The sequence below is a fragment of the Lactuca serriola genome, chromosome 4, assembly GCF_051521515.1.
Source record: "Lactuca serriola cultivar US96UC23 chromosome 4, Lser_US96UC23_V15, whole genome shotgun sequence".
Classification (NCBI taxonomy): domain Eukaryota; kingdom Viridiplantae; phylum Streptophyta; class Magnoliopsida; order Asterales; family Asteraceae; genus Lactuca; species Lactuca serriola.
Genome location: NC_136411.1, coordinates 360,697,552 through 360,723,291, shown reverse-complemented (window position 1 = coordinate 360,723,291; position 25,740 = coordinate 360,697,552). Strand labels below are relative to the sequence as shown.

The following is a 25,740-nucleotide window of genomic DNA, read 5'->3' as shown; positions in this document are numbered from 1 at the left end:
GAAGGACTAAGTCTAGGATTTTACCATGTGTAACTACGAAAAAGTCAGTTTGTTTCTATTTCCAAGAGAAGGGGCATTGGATGCGAAGTTGCCATATTTACCTGAAGGATCGCAAGGATGCTGAAGTCAAAGTGTTTGACTCTACTTCAGGTAAGTCCTCTATCTAATTCTATTAAGTTCCTACTTATAGATTCTTAATAACATGATGTGATAAGATTACATTTTGATGTTTTGTAGGATCTAAGAAAAAAAAATGAAGCTTAAAAGAAGAGTATGATGAGTCTGATCACAAAGAGATGGATTTCGATCACATGGTTCGGTGATCATATTTTTGAGCTGCTATTTAAGAGTAATGATAGACTGCTTAGAAATATTTAGTAACATAGTTTTTATTTGTAATTTCATTGTAAGGAAAAGTTTTTCCGCAATTTTATAAATAAAGGAAAATTTGATTTTATATTATTTTATATTTCCTTGCAATGGCATTTGTGAAAATTAATGTTTGTATGTTTCTAATTTTAGCAATATAGATTTTATTCTTCCGTTTGTGGTAGTGTCTAAAAGTTACCAAATAAGGGAAGATTCTCATCACCAAAGTTTCAACTGGACAACAACTTGGGATTATGCAACCTGCATTGTGTGATGAATGAGAACCTTCATCTTGAGGAAATTAAGACTAATTCCTTGTTCACATATAGATGTGAGTCAAATGAAGGACTAGGGGATCTAGTACACTTTGTTGTGCATTGGTCAAGTCCACCACAAAGAACGATAAGGCTATTCGTCATTATTTACGAAATTTTAGCAAATATGATTATGCTTACAAGACTAAGTGTAATTCTAAATCATTGAAAAATTTTCAATGTATAGCAGGACGAATAAGAAGAATCAATTAGGCAGAAAGATAAAAGTTTCTCCAATCTGAAAGGAAAGAAGAGTACTTTAGTATCGTGTTTTATGATCATCTTAATGATTATAACACCATATAACAATTGATCCTCTGAGGACACCTTAGTGCACTTGTATGGCTAAGAAGAGGAATCGGGAAATGTTGAAATGGTTAAATCAAGAAGATAAGTCATACTGCGTTCCAAAATCAAGTCTTAGAGTCATACTCCAAGATTGTACATTGAGTGACATATCCTAAGTAGGTTTATAACACATCATGAAATGTGGAGTAGAAAAGTTTTATAGCTAATTCACATTTGGAATTGGTAGTTGTGATGTTTTGGATAAAACAAATACCAACTAAGACCAATTTCATGAAGTGTCATTCTTGATAAGAATCCGCACTAACTCTTGAATATTTGTTTGTCAAGGAATCTTTCTTGACAAGAGAATCTTATATGGAAAGAGGTCATTGGGAGTCTTAAAGATCTTGAATAAGTTTCAATAACTAAATAAGAATAAACCTATTATTTATCACTAGCACAAGACTTGATGTTTGTAACATATCATATTGACACATTCTTGTATTCTGTGTCAATCCAGTTGAAGTTGACCATTGTGACAACCCGACATTTTGAGTCAATATAATGAAACACCAGTCAAACTTAAGCCAAAATTTAACTTTCCTAAAAATCTTATTTGGATTAAATAAAGTAGTAGAAATCGTATCAAGGTTTTCGTACATATAAAGAACACTAAAATCCAAGTTATAACGAAGAAGTTATGACCAATCTAAGATTCGCGGCAAAAACCGGCAACGTTGATAGACGTAAAACGCAAAATTTCGATACAATAATTTTTAGCCTTAGGTACCTAAATGAAAGTCGTAGATTACGTTAAACCGTGATCATGCGTAAAAAGAACGCCCAAATCTGACTTTGTATGAGGAAGTTATGATTTTTCGAAGTTTCTAACCTAGCAGTAGACAGCTAAAAACTCGAAATGGAGATCGAGCGATCTTTAGCCGACACAACCTAAACAAAAGTTGGAGAGCCCGACTATAGGAGTATAACAATAAAAAGTCTGATGAAAACGGACGTCAGATGAAGAAATTATGGATTTTTAACGAGGATATCGTGTCCCGACCTATTAATTAAAATATAATTAAAAATAAAGTCAAAATTAGCCGACGGAGTCTAAATGAAAGTTGTAGAGTATTTTCTCACGTTCGCGTGGATATAAAGAACGTCAAAAACGGAGCTCGTATGCGAACGTTACGCATTTTAGATGTTCTTGGCATGCACTTCAAAGTCTTATCGAAAGGAGTACGCCCTGCGTACCCTCGTACGCCCAGCGTACTCGGATACTAGGCTCCGGATAGTCCATGTCGACCAGACACTTCGCCCGAGGATGCGGTAAGCAGTGACGCAAGCGAACGCCCTACATACCTTCGGAGTACGCCCCGCGTACGAGGAACGCCCCGCGTAAGTCCAAAGTACGCCCAGCGTACCGAGGACCTCCAGCTCCTATAAATAGATTGCGAGGGTGCCGGCTGTTTTCACAAAAATCCCTCATTTCTCTCACATTTTTGCCTCGTTTTTTGTGCCGACAACATCCCGACTTCCCGGTTTCGTATTCTAGCCCCGACAAAAGTCCGAAGCCCCGAGATTCCCGAGAATCTCGTCACTTTCCGGTCGAGGTGCCGCACGGGAAAATCTCGTTTTCTTCAAATCATGCACTTTCTTCGGTGAGTTCATACCCCTATAATCTACATTTTTAAATGTGTTATCAATACTTTTTATATACACTTTTAAGGGGGGAATACAAGTAAACACACGATTATTATCGTGTGTAACTCAAAGTTTCACTAAATACTCATTTTTATCCAGTAAATCATATGTGATTCATAACCATTATATGGAATCCTTCGTACGGAAAACATAACACAATATCATCTTATCTGTTGAAATTAAATATGTTGTTATACGTATACAAATGAAACAGTTTATTTATACCTCGAGTACAGGTGTTCATTTAGGTCACCACAAAAAGTTACACATTCATAACAAGTGAGCATCACACTAGGGTTATTATACAAACGAAACGAACTTTTGGAAAAACTATAATAGTTTACGACAAACATTTTTACGTGTTAAAAACTCTTTATCAAACTGTCTTACATACTTTAGGTTTCCTTTCAAACGCTGTTAGAATCGTATTTCAAACAAAGGTCTTCTTATACTAAAAATTGTTCTTATCAAACAAACTACTTTTAAATCGTTTTATAAACTGACATCCATTCATCATTTCTTAATTATTGAACTTCTCAAAGGTTATAGAAAAACTTCTTTTATATTTTTATTGTCAAATGCACGCCTATATATGTGTGTGTATATATATATATATATATATATATATATATATATATATATATATTTCATGTATACATATATAAACATAAAAGTTTTCCATCAATTGGTTCAGTACCTTTGGGTAGCAAAGACATATTTCGGTTATACACATACACTACTAGTAACTATAATAGGTATAGTTAGGAAATACTACTTACGAGGAATCACACAAGAGTCAGTTTATACTAATACATTACATACCATATAAGGAGATACGATTATATACAATTACAAGGCATATAAATTTCAAGACACGCAATTACAAGAGATACGATTACATACAATTACAAGGCATACAAATTTCAAGACATACAATTACAAGAGATACGATTACATAAGATAGTGAAATAGATATTCATGAAATTTTACATACTACAAGTACCATATCAAAGAGATATTTTCATATACAAGGACAAATGGACATTTTCATACGTAAATCTGTTTTATACTAGGTTGTGAGACTTTTCACGTACTTTCGAGTATGCATTATTAAGTCCTGTATTATCTACCATAATCCCTTGTAGGGGGAGCGTGATACTTGTGTATAGATCTATACGGGATTGACAATCCCGCTTCTAAACTGTTAGCTACAGTTAGACCGGCAGGTCTGAGGTGACAAACGTCATAACATTCCAACGCCTGAAAAACGTTGTTACAGGAAGTCTGGGTCATTAGCATGGTTATAAAACTCACATGGAGTATTAAAAACATGTTGATTTACGGAGTTTTTCGTATATCTTAGCGATTATAACTGTAATCAAATCTACTATTTTATGACATGAAAAACATCATGGTAGTTCATTTTGGGACTTTTAATCTACCATCCACTTATAAACAAATATTGGATTTCTGAAGCAAACATTCAAAACGGTCGAGTCTTGGTAGAAGGCTACATTTTATACTAGTAGAAAATATGGGATTTTCTAGGATTTTCAAACATTTACGATTACTTACAAACATATTCGTTGGTACAAACTTTCCTTCAAACATTTACAGGTCTTTCTTTACAGCTTTACAAATCAAAGTCACATAAATACTTATGAATTCACCAGCATTATTGCTGATACTCGCTTTCAAAATAACTTGAATTCCCAGGACACGGATAGACAGGTACGACTACCAGGTTCTGTGAAGACAGAGCGATCAAGACTCGTCTTTTATTTTTGAATATTCATTTTGTAGAATTATACTATGAATGAACTCAAATGTAATTAAAATTATACTATTAATGCAATGGATGATCTTGTTACTTGTTTACTACTTTGCATTGTTGTGATACATTACATGACGTCCTCCGCCCCAGAACGTTTCCGCCATTCTCGGTTTTGGGGTGTGACAGATTGGTATCAGAGCATTGTTTATAGTGAATTAAGTATATCAACCCATAAAAGATATACAAACTATAAATACGATAGGGATTAAAATACTCTGATAAAGAGTCTATACTTTTAGATAATAAAATATTTAAGTAACTATACATGTCTGCATTCATACTAAAATCAGTGTCACTAAGACATAACAAAAGTATTACGATTGTTGGGCAGCACAAGTAGACTTAGAGACATATAGTCAAAACTGGGATGATATAGCCTGATCAACTATATTTTCCAAGGGTTGACTAGCATGTGCCTAAGTGTGGTTGTGAGTTGCAACAAGTCTAAAAACTTACCCACAATACCACAATGAGAACAATAGAACATAAACCTAAAATACTATAGGAGTATTTTGTGTATTACTATAAACTACTTATGTGTTAGATTCTTATACCCCAATTACCGTATAGATAACATAGCTAGACCCCATTCCCACGACGACCCGTACTTCCCGAACAAAGGCAATGCTAGATGGTTCAGAGAAGAACCAGAGAATGATCATCCAATCCCTTTTTGAATGATCACCATACTGAAGACCCTTCGGATGATGATAAATCCGAACTCAAGGATAAGAACCTACCCCTGGTGGCTCCCAATTCAAACCCTAACCCTCGTCTAGCTCTTCATGGCCCGACGCCTCCTTAGGAAGAATACTTGGAAACATATAGCGCAGAGCAAGATCAACCTATCTCATAAAAAGGAGACTGAAGCTGCTACAACTTAAGCGAAGGGAGCTCAGCAGACAAAGTTCTAACAAACCTGATCCGCAGAGTTGGTCGGAACGAAATTTAAGGCAGTACGACTCTCCATTGTATCAAAGAGGTTAAATACCAACGTAAGAATGCACACCATCTACACCAATCATATTGAAAACACTCGTGAGAGATCTGAGAGAGACCATGAGACCCTGCTGCAAACACTAACTAAAACACGAGCCGAAGTCATAGAGAAACGAGTACACCTGAGAGCTTACGAAAGACACCTTCTTGATAATGGAACGCTAATTGGCTGAATTGAGAGTTCACCAGAAGGATGACCGCCGCCAGAAAGAAAGGCTTTATTTCCCTTCCTTGTTTAAAGGAATCGTTGTTCCTGTGTATGTCCTATGTAACGTTTTCTATGTAACTATCTTGTACTGCAGGTACTGATTAGTTAGGCCTATATGCGGCCAAAACCTTTCTACTCATGATATGATGTTAGACCTTCTTCAAGATAAAATTTTCCTAAACTTATTCCATCTTAAACATCGATGATATTGAAAATCAGCTAACTCCCATGTCGCTCTTTGTTCAAAACCCCCATCATACCTTCGTTAGAGCCTATCCGAAAACATGCTTTAGTCAAGTCATCAGACTATAGTAATTTAACTCCGAAAACATTTCCAAGTCTCTGTAGTGGTAAGATCATGTTATTCACCAACTAACGATACCTCGGCTTGAACAACAAACATACTTCTACACTGTACTAGGACTGTATCATAGGGATGTAGGTCAAACTTTCGAGAACATACTCTTACTCTTTACTTAAAGCGATCGAAATACATCTAGGTTCAACCATAATATCTCACGAACTCCTTTTTCCTTCGTGTTACAGAATCATGTCGCCAATGAAAAGTAATCAACTCATCAGCCCCACACCAACTCTTCAGATTGATACAGCTACCTTTCAAGCTGCAGTCTCAGCTGCCGTAACAGCTGTTCTGAATCACCTTAACGCTAACAACACAAATGTTAGCGGGATGGTTTTCAATAAATCCAACCCAAGTAACAACCAAGTACACCCACGAGTAACAAACTACCACGATGATCCGACCCTCAAACCAAAGAGCAACAAACGAAAATTTTGGGATAAAGTTAAAGGCAAATCACCTCAAGGGACAAACAAGAAACCATCATCGGTGGTAGCCTTCGCAGCCACGACATCTGTAACTCCTACCACCAACACTACAAGTATCCCAATTATCCCTAACCCGGCCAGACAGTATGCTGGAAACCTACCGAATTGCAATAAGTGCAACTTCCATCACTTAGGTAGTTGTCGTCTGTTACACTGCAAGACCTGCAACAAGAACGGACACACTACCCGCTTCTGCAGGACTCGGGTCAAACACATTACTTCAACCACCAATGTCGAAACTTCTCGGATATGCCATCTATGTGGTTTAATGGGACACTTCAAGAGGGATTGCCCAACAGAGAAGAACGACAGTAGAACAGGAGGAGTTTGACCTTAGAAAGGAAAAAGGCAATGAAGGACCCGACTATAATAGGGGCTCACTTCCAATCGTCAGCATTAAGTATGCCGTTAAACTCGCTTAAAACTAGTGCAACTCGAGTCTTACCTTTTGAGAGATCCCGTCAGTATAAGGGACCCTCGGGTGGCATATACTTGCCTTTTTGTAGTATACCTTGTTCGCAACAATAGTCTAGTAGTAAAACCAAAGTACAGTAACTCTATTAAAAGTTGCACTGTTGTGTTTTGTCGGTAACACCCTTATGATCAAAGATAATACTTTATTCCCAAGTAAGTCCGATATCATCATATAATTTGACTCAATTCGATCCTCGCAATATCAATTTCGTGCGTACTTCTCCTTCTCCGAAAACGTCTTTATAGCGAAACCGTCATTCTAGAACACCGAAGTACTCATGCATGGAGTACCTCATGTTCCTTATCCTTTCCAAAGAAACCCCAGCAAACCTCCCCGAAGTATCACTTGTACAGTACGTCAAGTTGAATCTAAAGACCCATACGGTCGATCTATCGCTGAAGAATGTACACATAGGGGTGGTATATAATCAAGGTTCTACAGGTTTAGAATTGATGATTCCACTTTAACTTCTTTTCCTCGTTGGAATGTAGGCTTAAAGAAGAATCATTTATTCGACTACCTTTTCAATCTTAATTATAAACGACTCGTATACCCGAGACTGTGATAGATGAACCAGGTATGAGTTCTATTATGAACTTCAAGATGGAGACTGCCCAAGACTGCGAGTGATCGTGCTTCCGTAAGAATAAACTTAGAAATACCTATCCTTTTCCCCTAATTCATGAGTAGTCATGCTTCTTTTAGATCTTCATGACAGCTAATCCACCCCAAGGTTTCAACATCATGATCAATAAGAGTTGGTTAAGTCTACATTGAACCGACATCAGGTGCTTTGATAAAGCAGTTCTTCCTAACCTCCCTAAACAACGAAGATCTGGTTATTTACAGCCGCAAACCAAGTACGACCCCTCTCATCTTTTTGTGTATGCAAGCTCAGAAATGCTTACGAAAGGAATATCATGTATTCCTTGCACACATCGCCGAGACGTGCCGAGAAGTGAAGGACATTCAGAACATCCAAGAAGTACGCGGCTTTTCCCGACACCTTTCCGGAAGGACAACCGAGACTACCAACACGGCGTCAAGTCAAATTCAGAATCGACTTAGTTCCAATAGCCAAATCACCTTATTGTCTAGCTCCAACCGAGGTGCGAGAACTTCCTAGCGAGCTTAACAAACTCCTCAGAAGGGGATTCTTTAGGACAAGTTTCTCACTTGGAAGAGCACCGGATTTGTCTGTAAACAAGAAAGAGCATTCCAAATGCTAAAAATAAGTTTGATGCATCGCACCAATATTATCCCTCCCAAAAAGGGGATAGAATATTGCATGGTGTAATGCGATACACCCAACCAAGGGCTTGGCTGCGTTCTTAAGCAAGAGGAAAAGTCACTACCCATACCGCCAGACAACCTAAGAACACGAGAAGCAAATAAAACTTCTATCCATAGCATGATCATTAATTCTGCTTAAACTCGAATTTCGGGACGAAATTCCCTCTAACAGGGGGATGATGTGACAACCTGACATTTTGAGTCAATACAATGAAACACCTGTCAAACTTAAGACAATTTAATTTTCCTAAAAATCTTATTTGGGTTAAATAAAGTAGTAGAAATCGTATCAAGCTTTTCGTACATATAAAGAACACTAAAATCCAAGTTATAACGAAGAAGTTATGACCAATCTAAGATTCGCGGCAAAAACCGGCAACGTTGAAAGACGTAAAACGCAAAATTTCGATACAATAATTTTTAGCCTTAGGTACCTAAATGAAAGTCGTAGATTACGTTAAACCGTGATCATGCGTAAAAAGAACGCCCAAATCTGACTTCGTTTGAGGAAGTTATGATTTTTCGAAGTTTCTAACCTAGCAGTAGACAGCTAAAAACTCGAAATGGAGATCGAGCGATCTTTAGCTGACACAACCTAAACAAAAGTTGGAGAGCCCGACAATAGGAGTATAACAATAAAAAGTCTGACGAAAACGGACGTCGGATGAAGAAATTATGGATTTTTAACGAGGATATCATGTCCCGACCTATTAATTAAAATATAATTAAAAATAAAGTCAAAATTAGCCGACGGAGTCTAAATGAAAGTTGTAGAGTATTTTCTCACCTTCGCGTGGATATAAAGAACGTCAAAAACGGAGCTCGTATGCAAAAGTTACGCATTTTAGAAGTTCTTGGCACGCACTTCAAAGTCTTATCCGAAGGAGTACGCCCTGCGTACCCTCGTACGCCCAGCATACTCGGATACTAGGCTCCGGATAGTCCACGTGGACCAGACACTTCGCCCGAGGATGCGGTAAGCAGTGACGCTAGCGAACGCCCTGCGTACCTTCGGAGTACGCCCCGCGTAAGTTCGAAGTTCGCCCAGTGTACCGAGGACCTCCAGCTCCTATAAATAGATTGCGAGGGTGTCGGCTGTTTTCACAAAAATCCCTCATTTCTCTCACATTTTCGCCTCGTTTTTCGTGCCGACAACATCCCGACTTCCCGGTTTCATATTCAAGCCCCGACAAAAGTCCGAAGCCCCGAGATTCACGAGAATCTCGTCACTTTCCGATCGAGGTGCCGCACGGGAAAATCTCGTTTTCTTCAAATCACGCACTTTCTTCGGTGAGTTCATACCCCTATAATCTACATTTTTAAATGTGTTATCAATACTTTTTATATACACTTTTAAGGGGGGTAATACAAGTAAACACACGATTATTATCATGTGTAACTCAAAGTTTCACTAAATACTCATTTTTATCCAGTAAATCATATGTGATTCATAACCATTATATGGAATCCTTCGTACAGAAAACATAACACAATATCATCTTATCTGTTGAAATTAAATATGTTGTTATACGTATACAAATGAAACAGTTTATTTATACCTCGAGTACAGGTGTTCATTTAGGTCACCACAAAAAGTTACACATTCATAACAAGTGAGCATCACACTAGGGTTACTATACAAACGAAACGAACTTTTGGAAAAACTATAATAGTTTACGACAAACATTTTTACGTGTTAAAAACTCTTTATCAAACTGTCTTACATACTTTAGGTTTCCTTTCAAACGTTGTTAGAATCGTATTTCAAACAAAGGTCTTCTTATACTAAAAATTGTTCTTATCAAACAAACTACTTTTAAATCGTTTTATAAACTGACATCCATTCATCATTTCTTAATTATTGAACTTCTCAAAGGTTATAGAAAAACTTCTTTTATATTTTTATTGTCAAATGCACGCCTATATATGTGTGTGTGTATATATATATATATATATATATATATATATATATATATACATATATATATATATATATATATATATATATATATATATATATATATCATGTATACATATATAAACATAAAAGTTTTCCATCAATTGGTTCAGTACCTTTGGATAGCAAAGACATATTTCGGTTATACACATACACTACTAGTAACTATAATAGGTATAGTTAGGAAATACTACTTACGAGGAATCACACAAGAGTCAGTTTATACTAATACATTACATACCATATAAGGAGATACGATTATATACAGTTACAAGGCATACAAATTTCAAGACACACAATTACAAGAGATACGATTACATACAATTACAAGGCATACAAATTTCAAGACATACAATTACAAGAGATACGATTACATAAGATAGTGAAATAGATATTCATGAAATTTTACATACTACAAGTACCATATCAAAGAGATATTTTCATATACAAGGACAAATGGACATTTTCATACGTAAATCTGTTTTATACTAGGTTGTGAGACTTTTCACGTACTTTCGAGTATGCATTATAAAGTCCTGTATTATATACCATAATCCCTTGTAGGGGGGGCGTGATACTTGTATATAGATCTATACGGGATTGACAATCCCGCACCTAAACTGTTAGCTACAGTTAGACCGGCAGGTCTGGGGTGACAAACGTCATAACATTCCAACGCCTGAAAAACGTTGTTACAGGCAGTCTGGGTCATTAGCCTGGTTATAAAACTCACATGGAGTATTAAAAACACGTTGATTTACGGAGTTTTTCATATATATTAGCGATTATAACTGTACACAAATCTACTATTTTATGACATGAAAAACATCATGGTAGTTCATTTTGGGACTTTTAATCTACCATCCACTTATAAACAAATATTGGATTTCTGAAGCAAACATTCAAAACGGTCGAGTCTTGGTAGAAGGCTACATTTTATACTAGTAGAAAATATGGGATTTTCTAGGATTTTCAAACGTTTACGATTACTTACAAACATATTCGTTGGTACAAATTTTCCTTCAAACATTTACAGGTCTTTCTTTACAGCTTTACAAATCAAAGTCACATAAATACTTATGAATTCACCAGCATTATTGCTGATACTCGCTTTCAAAATAACTTGTATTCCCAGGAACAGATAGACAGGTACGACTACCAGGTTCTGTGAAGACGGAGCGATCAAGACTCGTCTTTTATTTTTGAATATTCATTTTGTAGAATTATACTATGAATGAACTCAAATGTAATTAAAATTATACTATTAATGCAATGGATGATGTTGTTACTTGTTTACTACTTTGCATTGTTGTGATACATTACATGACGTCCTCCGCCCCAGAACGTTTCCGCCGTTCTCGGTTTTGGGGTGTGACAACCATGCATGTGAGTTCTATGAGTACTCATTTGTTTGCTAAACGACTTGGAAGCAATGGTAGACCCTTGTACTTCCAAGTGGCAAGAAATTAAGATTGGACAAGTTTGGTCCATATGAGTTTGAATTTGTCAGAGACCTTATCTTATGGTAATGGTTGGAAATGACAGATTCACATGGATAAGAACACATACACCATTAAATCTAAGTGACATAAGTTTTCTCTCCAATTCATGAAAATGATTGTGAAGAAACGCTTTCACTGAGTAGATTTTAAGGAGTTAGCAGTTGTATTAATTGCGTTCTCAAATTCGATTATGATGACGACATCCTTCTTCATAGTTCGACTTGTGAGAAATGGAAAATAGGTTGAAAATTCAGAACTTATTGTTGTAAGTTCTAATTAGTTTAGACACACATATGAGCTTTCTTAGAAAAGGTGTATGAGCTTAGATAAAGGCTTATCTAAGCATCTCGTATCAGAAATCTAAGCTTTTGTAAGAAAGTTAATAAAATATTGATTTCTAGAAGTCCAGCTGATTATGGGTATATGTCAAAGCTAGTGGGAGCATAAAAGTTATGATAGTAACAAAATAATTGTTATGCTAGTGGGAACATGATTATTATGTGAAGTGTTGCAAGTTAGCAATACTAGTTATAGGAAACAAGGTTACAAATTTGCAAAGTTGCAAAATTTGAGAAGTTGTTTCGCTATAATAAGGGAGAGGATAATTATACTTTATTTCGAATCTAAAAGTGTAGATTGAAGTATTAATCAAACTTAGTCATGGATATATATATATATATATATATATATATATATATATATATATATATATATATATATACACCAGGTTGAAATATTTCAACATTGGAAATTCTATAGATGGAAATATTATAGCAAAAGACCGGTCAAGTATCATGTCATTATGTAAGACATTATCAATCGTGTCCCATATGCTTTGGATATAGGATCGACTGCATATGTTATAATATTCACGTGTTCTAATTTTCCAAATGCCTAAGGAATTAAGAGGGAAAAAGGACTAGAACCGGATATGACTAGCATTGTTAAACAACTGTCAGGGACAATATAAGGCTCACTAATTCGTTGCTTATGGATAGTTGGAAGTATAGTAACGAATGTATCATATTGATATAATTCTGAATAGATATGATTCTATTAAGAATGGATAAAAATGTGTCAATTATGGATAAGTTTCCATAATGGGAGTTGGATATCAAGAATCTATGAGTAAGTTAGAAACTTTTATGCAAGAAGGCTGTTCAAAGGAATGTTCTTTGAATATGAGACTGCGTATCTATGGAATTGTATTGTAACAATTTCCAATGGAAATTTTTGTAATTGGTAAAGTCTCTATGACTAGTGTACATAGTAGTTACAAAAGGATCACTGCATATAAGCTTAGAATCTAACAGATTGTAGTAAGTGGTAAGGACTTGGTATTCTTACACTTACAATAAGGATTTGGAATTGTGAAGTGAGTGTCATTCGAAATTTTTACAATTTATCTATTTCACAAAGTAAGGACCATAGGTAAACATAGTGTGTATGCTTGGAGCATGGGATGACTATTGTTTTAGTTCAAGTATTAAGTTGATCAGTCAAAACACTATACAATGAATAATGTGTAATCGATATGGTGATTAAATAAAAGGTGTTTTATTTATATTCAAAAATTTTGAGACCATATTGGATTCGATTATTCTTGTGTTTCACTTTTCATGTTTTGACTTCCCTGATAATAAGATTATTCAAACCATCCACAGTCGATCATACTTTGGAAGTGGGTATTGAGGCAAGATTGCCATGAATTCGTCTATAGATTGTCCATGTGTTAGACATAATATAAGTTTGCTGTAGTATTCATGAGTACTCCTGTAATAAGATTTGAGTATTGGATTAACCCCACGCTCCTGTGAATCACTTCATGGATTTTATCACGAGTGATCGTGAGATGATAATATCTTATATTCTTGAAACAGAGAGATATGAGTTGCAGTTTACAAGTCGGTTGTACATTGATGATGTGAAAATGCACCAGTAACTTGGTGTTATAAAACGCATTATTGTGTATGATTTGATGAGTAAATGGAGCAAGCATATGAGTCGAAATTTATCCGTTCCTTTTACCCTGATAGGGATAAAAGCGATATTTTTGGGCCCCTCAATGATTTAGTGATGACACCCTAAGCGTTTGGCCAAGCCCGGACTGATTTGATTTGTTTAATTAGTCGGTCGTCATAAATAAGAAATCAGGAAACAACACATGGACCGAGAGAATGATTAAAACTCATGTCTCAGTCCATACGATATCTTGTAGAATGGAGGAATATATGATCCCTTATCTAATAGACGCGTTGCTGATAAGATCAGAGTTCCACAACGGCTTTTGAGAGATATGATTGTTAGTCGGGTTTTGAAGTCGTACATGCAATTATAGTTATTAGAATTATCCAAGTGGGAAACTATTGGATTAGGTGTCTAAGCCCATAACTATAATTGGTATGTACTTGACCCGAGAGTAGCATGGTCCATTTCGGGTTTCCTTCACCAGAACAATTTGACAGGATGAATATTTCAGAAAGAGGTTATTTGTGAATTATTAATATATTATATGAATAATATATTAATTGGGAAATCATATTATTTAATTGGTATTGATCAAGAATTAATTTGGAATTAAATTAGTGATCAAAAGAGACTAATTAAATTAACGGGGACTGATTATGTAAATCAGTGATACATATAGTTTGGGCTAATGATCCATGGATGATTAGTAATGGACTAAGTTTATGTGAGAGTCCATGAGGAGTTAGTCCATAAGGCTTATCATAAGGATTATTGGATTAACGGCCCAAGGAAGTGGATTGGGGTTTACATGTTGAAACCCTAGGAATTCTACACTATAAAAGTAACCCCTAACACTCCAAAATGGCACGAAAGTGATTCAAGAGATCCAAGGGGAAACCCTAGCCGTTTTGGTGTGTTCCTAACATCTCTCTCAAAGTCCTCCATTTTTTCATGGTGTTTATGACTTGGTCGAGGCATCACACTTAAGGTGCTAAGCTCTTGAAAGGCCAACAACTACATGCTACAAATAAGAGGTATTCTTCTAACTAATTTTTTGATTCATGCACCAAATTTGTATGCTAGATAGGTTTCATTCTTTGGATAATTTTTTGCATGTATGACAAGAGAAAACTTACATCCAAGGCATTAGGGTTGTATGTGCACCATAGGAGTGTTATAGTACTTAAAACCCATCAGATATGTCCTTTAATCCTTAACAATAAAGCCAGACTCATGGAACTCAATAGAACATTATTACATCAGATAAGAGGTTGATATGTTCAGTCACAGTTACAAACACTTTTGAACCATTTTGAACTAGGCTGTGACAAAAGTTATTGACGTGCACAATAGTACCCGATGGTTTGAAAACCGGACCGGACCGGCCGGTTCGACCGGGAACCGGTCCCGGATCCGGTTCTTAAAGGCCAAAAAACCGGTAATCGTTTGAACCGGTGAAAACCGGTCCGGTTGAACCGGTAAACCGGTCAAAACCGGAAATTTTAAAAAATATTTATTTTTTTCATTTTTTGTATTTTTTATATAATTAAATATAATTATGACATCATCCGTTTTTTCCGGTTTTTGAGACCGGTCCAACCGGTTGGACCACCTGAACCATCGAACCTGTAAGACGACCGGTTCGGTCTCCGGTCCGGTTTTCAAAACCTTGATAGTACCTATTTGTTTTAAATTTATAAGTTAACTTAAATTGCTAACTATGCATTTATAGGCCGTATACCTATTCAGATTATAGTATAGCTCAGATAAGTCGGGAATCGACCATAAGGAACATAATTAATTTATTAAATTAACTAGTTCTAATTAAACTAAGAAAAAAACATTAATTGGGGGGGTTTTACTGATTTTTTTCAAGATCAGAAGAACTTTACTGTCAACTAGCAATTAATTTGTAGTTTCTCTTAATATTGCCAATAATGAAAACATCAAGCTCCACTGTTATTACACAAATTCGATTTTGAGTTTTCTATCTCACATAGTTGGATTCCTTGTGAATGACTAATGATGCTTCTCATTATTCTATCAGCCATGGAGCTTAAACTTGTGTCCATTTTGTTAATTCACATTCTTTAAAACATAAATTTTTCATGAAAATATACATTGGTCATGTTACAACATAAATCATTTACAAGATTGTTCAGTTTCTATATGCTTTATCTAATCTTATCTTATTCCATTTTATATAACAAAATTACTATTTTGCCTTCATTCCACAACCTCGACCATGAAAAAGAGACCAAAATATAAGATGATACATATTTCCCGCTTCCCATTTTCATGGCTATCACTTCCATGAACCATATTTATGTTCAAAAAAATATCATTGAGTCATATAAAATTTAATTCACATAAAAATAAGCCAAATTCCCAAAATTTATAGAAATCAACAGATAAAAAGAGACCAAGATTTAACCATCCGGTTTGAACAGCAAGATCCCCTGTAATTGTATCACGGTCAGCTTGAAGTGAATTTGTTGCTCCATTTAACTTACCTGTTGATGCAATTAACTACTCCTCTTGATACAAAAACAAAACATTATCATTTAAAAAATCTCATTTTTTAATGGCTTCATTGTATATTTTAAGGTCTGCAAAATCAAGGGCTTTTCAATGGTCGCTTAGTATGGATAAGGTGAAGTGCTATTAAATACAATAAATGACAGAAAAATAACCTGTGTTGTTAGTGTTATGGATCCAATGAAAAAATAACATTCTGTAAAGATGCAATTCTCCTAATTTTAGCCTTCTTTGAAACCAAATTACCAAAAAACTTCATGTACAAAATCCTTAGCAAAGTTTTTTCCAATAAACCTCTTGTTGTTACATGAAGCATTCAATAGGAAGAGAAAGGGTTGAAGAACATGCCACATAAAACCATAAAATAAACATCAATGGGAAAATAGAATGCAAATGACCAATAAAATCTCTAAAGATGATGAAATCGATGACCAATAAGCATATACCTTCTGTTGTGTGAGATGCAACCGACGATCTTTAGGATTTGAGAGAAAGAGAGACAGTATATGAATGAAAATCAACTGAGATTTCCTTCAAGATAAATGAATATGTGAAAATTCAGAAACGTGTTGTAAGATGGTGAATCAAGAACCTGCTTCTAGGGTTTTATGAGTTTTTTAAAGATTGTGGAGAGAATAGGCTGGCGGTCATGATTCTCGGTGATAAGTAGAGTTGTTCAATATTTGGATAAAACCAAATTGGACAATTTGGATTGAACTATTTGGTTCGGATATTCGGATTTTTGGAGTGGTTTTCAATATATCTATAATTATTTATTAATTTTATAATTTTTTTTCAAAAAAGTTCAAAAAGTTTTACCTAATAAAAGACATTAATACGTACTTTTTCTCAAAAGTTTTTTTATCTATTAAATAATAAACTATAATATACCTTCTTAGTGGTTGTTTATAAATTTTAAATCAGAAGTAAATAATTTGTTTTTGCTTTTTCTGTAAAATTAGATAATATTATAATTTTATGTTGTTTTAAAATGTTCTGGTTTTTAACCGAATTATAAAAACCGATCCAACCGAATTGTAATTGGATCGGATTGGATCATATTTGAATTTCATTTGAACTATTCGGATCCATTTTTTGAAAACCGAAATCAATTTGGATTTACTTAATTGGATCGGGTCGAACTGATCCATCCAAACGAATACCCTTAGACTAATGACTAGTTGATTCATCGGCTTCAAATTGGAAACTCTTATCAGCGATTTCAAAGTTGGGTTTATGTTAACAAATTGTTGGCTAATTTTCAGAGATTTTAGAATGGATGGAAAAACTTAGACGTGAGAAAATGCAATATAAAAGGGAATAGAAAATGGTGATAGATGGCATATATATATATATGATATTTATTAGACCGTAATAGATTTAACCTATTTATTTATTAGAAAGGGAGATATAAAGGAGTATCTTGGGCTAACCTAAGGGCCTAAAGTACATGGGCTAAATATATACATACAATACAATACTCTAACATGCACGTGTAAAAGAACTACGTGTTTGACTTTTAAGAGTCAAACTGTTTTGATTTCTTCTTGATAACAATGATTCAACACCTGCAAGATGTCTTCCATTGATGGGGGTTGGTCTTGTTTTGGTTGAAGACAGTTTGAAACAAGTTGAACCAACTTGAATGCTCCTTTTGGAGGAAAATCGTTATGTTGAAGTTGTAGGTCCATAATCATTCTCAGATTTTCCTCATTTGCTAGCAACGGAGTAACCCATTCCACCAGGTTTTTCTTTTCGAGGGGCCTCTCCTCATCATACACCTTCATCCCGGTTAGCATTTCCAGCAGTACCACTCCAAAAGCATAGATCTCATTTTTCATCGCAAAATCTGTCAAAGTGGTGTGTTTGATTGGTTAGGAATTGGCACATGTACATGCAATTAAGTAATTAAGGGGGCATTTGGACGTAGATTATGTAGGATTTCACCGGAATTGGAATTCAGTTCGATTTAATTCTGCATTTGGTAGCAAATAAGTACCGGACTGAAATCCTTTGGAATGCACAGAATCCATTGACCAAGAGATTTCCACATTCCATCCTGAATCCATGGAAGTCAATCACCAACATTTTCTCCTTTTAGATAGAAGTACTCCAATACCTTTTTAACCCTTTAATTTCACAAGTAAAGACATCTCCCTATCCTTTCCCTCTTCTCCCTCACAGACACCAGGAATTCCATTCCAGTTAATGCCAACCAAATGTGTAACAGAGTTCAATTCCTTTAGATTCCAAATCTTTTGACAAATTCCGGTTCCTTCCAAAATATTCTACACACAAAAGCCCCCTCAATTTTTCTTACCAAGGGATAAGTGCATGGTAAAGAGTAAAGACTTGGTTGGTATATCATTCAAATATATATTGAGAATATAAAAAAAAATATTTCACTTTTAATACCATCCGCAAACGATAGTTGGTAAAGACTAACAAATGAGTCTTCATCGTGGAAAAAACTATCAAATCTGTCTGCTCGGTAACGAAACCACTCAGGGGTGGCATAATATCGATCCATTTGGAACGTGTAAGAAACAAAAGAAAAGTCCGAAAGCCGAGCATTAAAATCCTGAAAACAAGCATCAAAAATATAGAAAAAGATACAACTGATGTTAGGCTAAGATGCAAGATTGATGCCGAGCATACTGAGGAGTTACCAGAGTCCATTATGGATAAATGGGATTAAATTATTTCTTTCTAGTTGGAAAATATTGTGAGTTTCTTGATTTCAGTGATTTTCAAACAATTTTGATTTTCTGAAATATGACAATACGGCAATACCTGTTAAATATAGTTCTTCCTAATGAATTAATAAATTCACAAAGAATGAATCATTTGAAGGTACCTTGGATATGAATTAAATTCTTCTTTGTGAAACCTTAAACATGTGTTTGGTTGGGGAAAATTTTCCAGTTTTCCATGAAAATTTTGAAAATATGTTTGGTTGATTCAGTTTTCAAAAAATTTCCAACAAAGTGAAGAAGATTCTATGTATTTCAAATTGTTTGTAAATTAGAAAAAATGATTTTCATAGTATTCTAAAATTTTCATTGAAAGCTGAAAATGAAAAAACAACTCTAATCTTTTAAAACGATTTTTTGAAAAAACAAAAACAATTTTCCACAACCAACCCGGCTCTAACACTCTTGTGTTATTTACTTTCATTCTACGTAAAAACTGCGCACACACAGTTGCAGACTATATTACCTTATCCACCAATATATGACTGGTTTTAAATTGTCTATATGCTGCCTGGTTCCTCTTATGTAAATATAACAGGCCTTCAGCTGCTCCTATTGCTATGTTCAATCGTGTAGCCCAAGAAAGAGAAGTTGCACCTGCGTATAGAGTATCCCAAGAAAAACAAATTGCGATTTTCAATCTTGCATATATGTTATGCCACAACTCAAAGGCAGGGTCATATAACAAGTTTCAATTTATCAATGAGGTTCATCACAATCACAACAAGGAGAGATGTGTACCTCCGTAAAGATGTTTAGCAAAACTTGTGCCAGGAATGAACTCATAAACGAAAAACAATTCTCCCTTACTCACGCAATATCCCAAGAGTTCGACAAAGTTGGGATGATTGAAGTTTTTTAGTTTGATGATCTGCATTTGGCTAAAAATGTTAGAAAGCATGAAAAGTCTATGTTCATTAAATATGCTATGCAAAGTAAGTCCCACATCATCATTTCACATATTGGAAGTACCTTTTGCGAGAGAATCTCGATCTTCCTAACATATATTGCCAGATCAACACCACATTTTGTTGGGGCATATGTCCTTTCATGGACCCATCCTTTGTAAATTGATTCATTTACAGTTGGGGAAAGCACCTCATCCATGAAATTATTTGTTGCACTTGCCAATTGATAATCTGTGAAAGTTCTAAAACTTCCATCCTTACTGCCTCCTATTGCAGTATCAACTTCGATTCGTATCAAGTCAAGGTACCTGCTGAAATCATATTTGCTTTCTATTGCATCATCAACTTTGCCCGTGAAAAGTGATCTTAGCTTGTAAATAAATCCTTCTTCACTAACAACAGAATTGGCGATTTCCGTTTCTTGTGAAAGAACAGACTCGAGCTTGACCACAACCTCAGCCATGGTAGGGCGTTGTTTTGGTTCAGTGTGTAAACAGTAGCGTGCTATCCTTGCAAACTCCTTCATGCATTTTCTGGAGATTTGTCCGACTAATCTCGGGTTAATAATTTGATTGAGTTTTCCGGCTTTGATTTTCTTTTGAGCCCAACCTGCCAAACCCCATTGGTCTTCATCAAGGGTTGAATCTACAGCTTTTTTCCCAGACAACACTTCAAACAGAACCACCCCAAAAGCGTAAACATCTGATTTTCTTGTCAATTTTCCAGTATAGAAGTAGCACGGATCCATATACCCAAATGTCCCTTTCACAGCCGTGCTCACATGAGTTCTATCCATTAAACCAACTTTAACCAATCCGAAGTCTGAAACTTTAGCAACAAAGTTTGCATCCAACAAAATATTAGAAGTTTTCACATCACGATGTATGACTCCATGCTGAGCTGATGTACCCCTGTGAAGGTAGTCTAGACCCTGAGCTGCTCCTACACATATCTTCAGTAGTAGTAACCAGGATAAAGACGAATTGGGTTTGCGAAGATAATCTTCAAGTGTCCCATTAGGCATGAACTCATAAACGAGAACCATCTCTCTTTCATCATTGCAATAACCAATTAAAGATAGAAGATTACCATGTCGAAGCATAGAAAGGACCTTGACTTCCGACTCAAATTCATTGGCTCCTTGATTGGACATGGAGTGCAATCGTTTGACTGCAACTTCGCTCATGGACCCGATGTTGGAACATTTATACACCTTACCGAATCCTCCCCGGCCAATGACTAAAGCATCGTCGAAGTTTTGGGTCGCCGATTGAATTTCAGCAAGAGTAAAACGTTGACATGTCTGGTCTGGGAATATGAAAGAGGATTCGGTATCTTTGATAGGTGTGGGTAGCATCGTCGTTTAGCTTCTCCTGATTGGACCTTTGATTTTTCACAATATCTCTTGTATCCAGAAATGAGCTTCAGAATTGCGGCAGTGAACGGGATGCTTTCATCTGGTTCTTGTGCCGGTCGTTATTGTGCAGCTAGCGGGTGTCCGTTGACTATTGACTTTGTTGGCCTTCACCAAAATTCTTTATTTTATTTTCTTTTATTTTTGCAAATGGTAAGATAAAAAAGATATTTGTAGATTGCCAAAAGTTACATAACTTTTTGGCAAAACTGGTCCTGTAGATTGCCGAAACTGGCTAGTTGAGGCCAACAATGAAAACCTCTATGCACTTGGTCCCTATGGTTTGTAAACGTTGCACTCATGGTCCCTTTGCTTGATTCTATCAAAATTTAGGCGTTAGTTGAGCCCACAAGCCATCATACAGGTGTACTTTGTAGTACACTTATGTTGTTAGTAATACCACTTGATATTAGCTTGGTTCCCAATGTATGAATTAAATACATAAGAAGAAAAAACAAAAACAAATGAATTACTTGTTAACCTTGAAATTATTACTGGAAATCTCAATATAGATTTACTTAAATATAGTCCTATTTATACTATACTAAAAGACTTTGACTCTAATACAAAGACTTGGAAATAAAGCTAAAAACACAAAACCTTCCTAAAATATCCCTAAATATAAAAACTGCTTTTGAATCATTTGACTAAACCGATTAATCCAACAATCACCCCATAATCGGTTTGGTCGTATTGCTTGTTCATAACAATGTTTAATCACCTTCTTTTCGAACCATCTCGATTCTCGACCATTCTCGGACACCCGACTTTCACCTTCGTCACATCCAAAGTCTTCTCTCAATCCCTTTGATTGTTGACAACACATGTGACATATACCATGGCATCCTGTTGGATATGTTCATTACCATCTCAACTTTTACCGGATCAATGACCTCTTCCTTGGCCACATCCAAACCCATCCGATTTGAACTCCAATGTCATAATGTTCATACGGTGTAGTTTCTCCAATCTCTTCCTTTGTTTCGATCACCGTTCTTTGATGGGTCCTTCCCACCCGTGTTTCACGCACCTATGTCGGTATCCCCTTATCACGAACAAACCGATCAAGAACTATTCAATCCCGAGAGCAGCACCCCTTGTTGAAAACGTCTCGTAACAAACCATTATTTGATCGTAACTAACAGCCACGGACTGCCTATGTTTATCACGAGTAACCTCTCTCATCACGTACGGTGCTCCCCATCTCCACAAGACAAAGGTCGACTGAAAAACACTATACCATTTTCTTCTTATGCTGTAAAACAGTCTCGAAATAGCCCCTACTGTGTTGAACCTTCTTGTTCGATCAAACCTTGAGTTTGTTGCACCCCGAATAAATAAACCTCTGCCAAACACCCCACTTCACCTACAGTGGCAACCCAACACCCGAAGGCTCCTCTCCTTCGAAAGTCGACTCTTAAAATAGCACCGTCTTCACCTCACTCTAATACCTATTAGTGTATATGTATTATTATATGTAGCCCATTTGTATTAGTTTAGCCCACGTAGTTGCTGTAGCCCATTACTTGTATTTGTATTTATTCTTTTGTGTAATGAAAATCAAGAGAGGGGAAAATACCAATCTGTCATGGTATCAGAGACTAGTTCCCAGAAAACCTACTTTCCTTCTTCTCCATCTTCCTCTCGATCTTACTGTTGTCGGGCCTAAACCTAGCCGCCGACCAACCCACCCTCCATCTTCTTCTCAATCTTAACAATGGTTGGTGAAACCTCCAATCCCAAAAATCAGAAACCCTATGGTGCTCTCAATATCAAGACTTATGTTCCTATAATTCTTGATCTCAATGAACTCAATTATGATGCATGGCGGGAATTATTTGAAACCCATTGTCGTGGCTTTGGTGTTCGTGATTTTCTCACCGGTGATTCCAAACCCACTTCTAACAAAGATGAAGAATGGTTCACTCTTGATTCTGTGGTTAAAACGTGGCTCTATGGCACCCTCACACAATCCCTTCTCAACATGATTCTCACAAAGAACTCCACATCCCATACGGTTTGGCTAAGTCTTGAAAATCTCTTCCGGGATAACAAGGACGCCAGAGCAATTGAACTTGACAGTGAACTAAGAAGCATGACACTAGGCGATATTTCCATTGCTCAATATTGCCAACGAATGAAGTCCATATCAGATCTCTTGGCGAATATTGACAACCCTATACCCGAGAAAACACTCGTTGCTCATCTTCTCAATGGCCTCTCTCCTCAATATGAACACATTGCCACCCTCCTACGCCACCGAGATCCTCTACCCACTTTTCTTCAAGCTCGCTCAAAACTTTTGGTTGAAGAACAAAGGTTCAAGAATTCTCACCCTCCTCAAGCATCCCACTCGGACCACCCATCATCCCCATCTATTCTTCTTGCTGGTAACAACAACCGCAACAGCTCCACCTCATCCCATGGAAATCGCCGCCCCAACCAGCAGCGACGCCATGGCACCCACAACACCGAGCAGCAGCAACGCCGCCAGCCTCCTGCTGCGTCTTCTGCAAGTCATCAGTCACAGTAGTTGCCTTGGTAGCAATACCAGCTGCCTTGGCATCCCTTCCCATGGAGTTACCCCCCGTTCTGGCCCGGATACCCACCTAGCAAACTCGGTCCTCAATAGCCCCGTCGCTTCTCTGCCACAACTCCACCAACTACTCAACCACCAAGCATCCTTGGCCCTCCACCATCACCCTCTTCTGCTGCTACTACACCTGGACATGCCACTGCCCATGCTCTCCATACCTCGATCTCTCCTACCCTTCAACCTCCGTGGCAATGGTTCCCTCCAATGGCACAAGATCAACCGATTGATTTAACTCAAGCTTTCAACTCCATGTCGCTGAATGATGGAACCGACGCAAACTGGTACATGGATACGGGAGCAACTTCACACCTCGCCTCCGATACAGGTAGTCTCTCGTCTATTACAAATAATTGCAATATAAATTCCATTTTTGTTGGCAATGGACAATCTATTCCCATTAATCACTCTGGCCAGTCTAAATTACACACTCCTCATAGACCCTTACATCTTCATAACATCCTTGTCACACCCAATATTATCAAAAACTTAATCTCTATGCGTCGTTTTACGTCTGATAATAAAGTTTCTATTGAATTTGACCCATTTGGATTTTCTGTGAAGGATTTGGCAACCCATCAGGTCTTGCTTAGGTGTGACAGTTCTGGTGATTTATATCCTGTTCCTTCGTCTCTTCAGTCTTCCGTTGCCATCGTCGCTGACAGCTCATCTTTATGGCATCAACGACTTGGCCACCCGGGCGCTAGTGTTTTCAATAAATTAGTTTCCAGTCATTTTATTTCATGTAATAAGACTTCGTCTCATATCAATTGTCCTGCGTGTCAGCTTGGAAAACACATTAGATTACCTTTTGTTAAATCAAACTCAAATGTTTCTGCTTGTTTTGACATTATACATTCTGATTTGTGGGAATCTCCGATTCCATGCACCAGCGGCATAAAGTACTATATTATTTTTCTTGATCATTTCTCCCATTTTTTATGGGTTTACCCGTTACGATATAAATCTGATGTTTTTGGTAAATTTTTACACTTTCGTGCCTGCATTCAAAATTAATTTTAAACTGAAATCAAACAATTTCAATGTGATCACGGGGGTGAATTTGATAACAAACACTTTCATAATTTTTTTGATCAGCATGGGATCTCCTTTCGTTTCTCATGCCCTCGCACTTCCCAACAAAATGGAATGTCGGAACGTATGATTCGGACTATAAACAACATAATTCGTACCTTATTATTCCAAGCTCATCTTCCACCCATGTTTTGGGTTGAAGGGCTCCACATGGCCACCCACCTTCTCAACATGATACCCTCATCCTCCATAAATAATGACATTCCTTTCAACAAATTATACCAAAAACCTCCGCAATTCTCTCATCTTCGTGTCTTTGGTTGTCTTTGTTATCCACATATTCCAACTCCTCACAAACTTGCTCCACGATCCACCCCTTTCATCTTCCTTGGTTACCCCTCAAATCACCGTGGGTTTAGATGTTTTGACCTTACTACTCGAAATATTATTATATCTCGCCATGTGGTCTTCAAGGAAACAATCTTTCCTTTTAAATCCTTTTCTCGAAATCATCCCCCCTCATACTCTTTCCTTGATACATCTCCTTCTGACATTCCTCCTTCGTATCGTGACATTTTTTTCCAACACTTCTCAACCCGACTCCCCCACTCCTCCTTTTGGTTCCCCTACAACCGAAAACCCTAGCCCAATGCCCTCGGATACCACTCCTGACACCACTCCTCTTAATCACGGGTCTCCCACAACTGAGGACCCCATACCTACTCCCTCCCCTCAT

The 25,740-nt window shown here is 36.7% G+C and overlaps 2 protein-coding genes across 2 annotated transcripts; one reads left to right on the top strand and one right to left on the bottom strand.

Annotated features, from left to right (window-relative positions):
• Positions 1–17,678: 17,678 nt before the first annotated feature.
• On the bottom strand, positions 17,679–21,500 carry LOC145097623 (uncharacterized). Its single transcript, XM_079035225.1, has 5 exons — positions 20,027–21,500; positions 19,796–19,925; positions 19,521–19,651; positions 18,717–18,882; positions 17,679–18,150 (listed from the first exon to the last, which is right to left on the bottom strand). Exons 1-5 carry the CDS (start codon positions 21,317–21,319, stop codon positions 17,828–17,830), a joined length of 2,043 nt encoding a protein of 680 aa, XP_078891351.1. The 5' UTR covers positions 21,320–21,500; the 3' UTR covers positions 17,679–17,827.
• A 1,593-nt stretch (positions 21,501–23,093) lies between these two features.
• On the top strand, positions 23,094–23,909 carry LOC145099718 (uncharacterized). The gene has a single exon (XM_079037241.1). It carries the CDS (start codon positions 23,094–23,096, stop codon positions 23,907–23,909), a length of 816 nt encoding a protein of 271 aa, XP_078893367.1.
• The last annotated feature ends 1,831 nt before the right edge of the window (positions 23,910–25,740 follow it).

Bases quoted from the DNA above. Each gene is read 5' to 3' on its own strand.
- LOC145099718 (XM_079037241.1), top strand. From the start codon at position 23,094: ATGGTTGGTGAAACCTCCAATCCCAAAAATCAGAAACCCTATGGTGCT.
- LOC145097623 (XM_079035225.1), bottom strand. From the start codon at position 21,319: ATGCTACCCACACCTATCAAAGATACCGAATCCTCTTTCATATTCCCA. The intron at 19,926-20,026 runs GTACTTCCAATA...AGCCAAATGCAG, and splicing joins TCGAGATTCTCTCGCAAAAG to ATCATCAAACTAAAAAACTT. The intron at 18,883-19,520 runs GTAATATAGTCT...GCTTGTTTTCAG, and splicing joins GTCATATATTGGTGGATAAG to GATTTTAATGCTCGGCTTTC.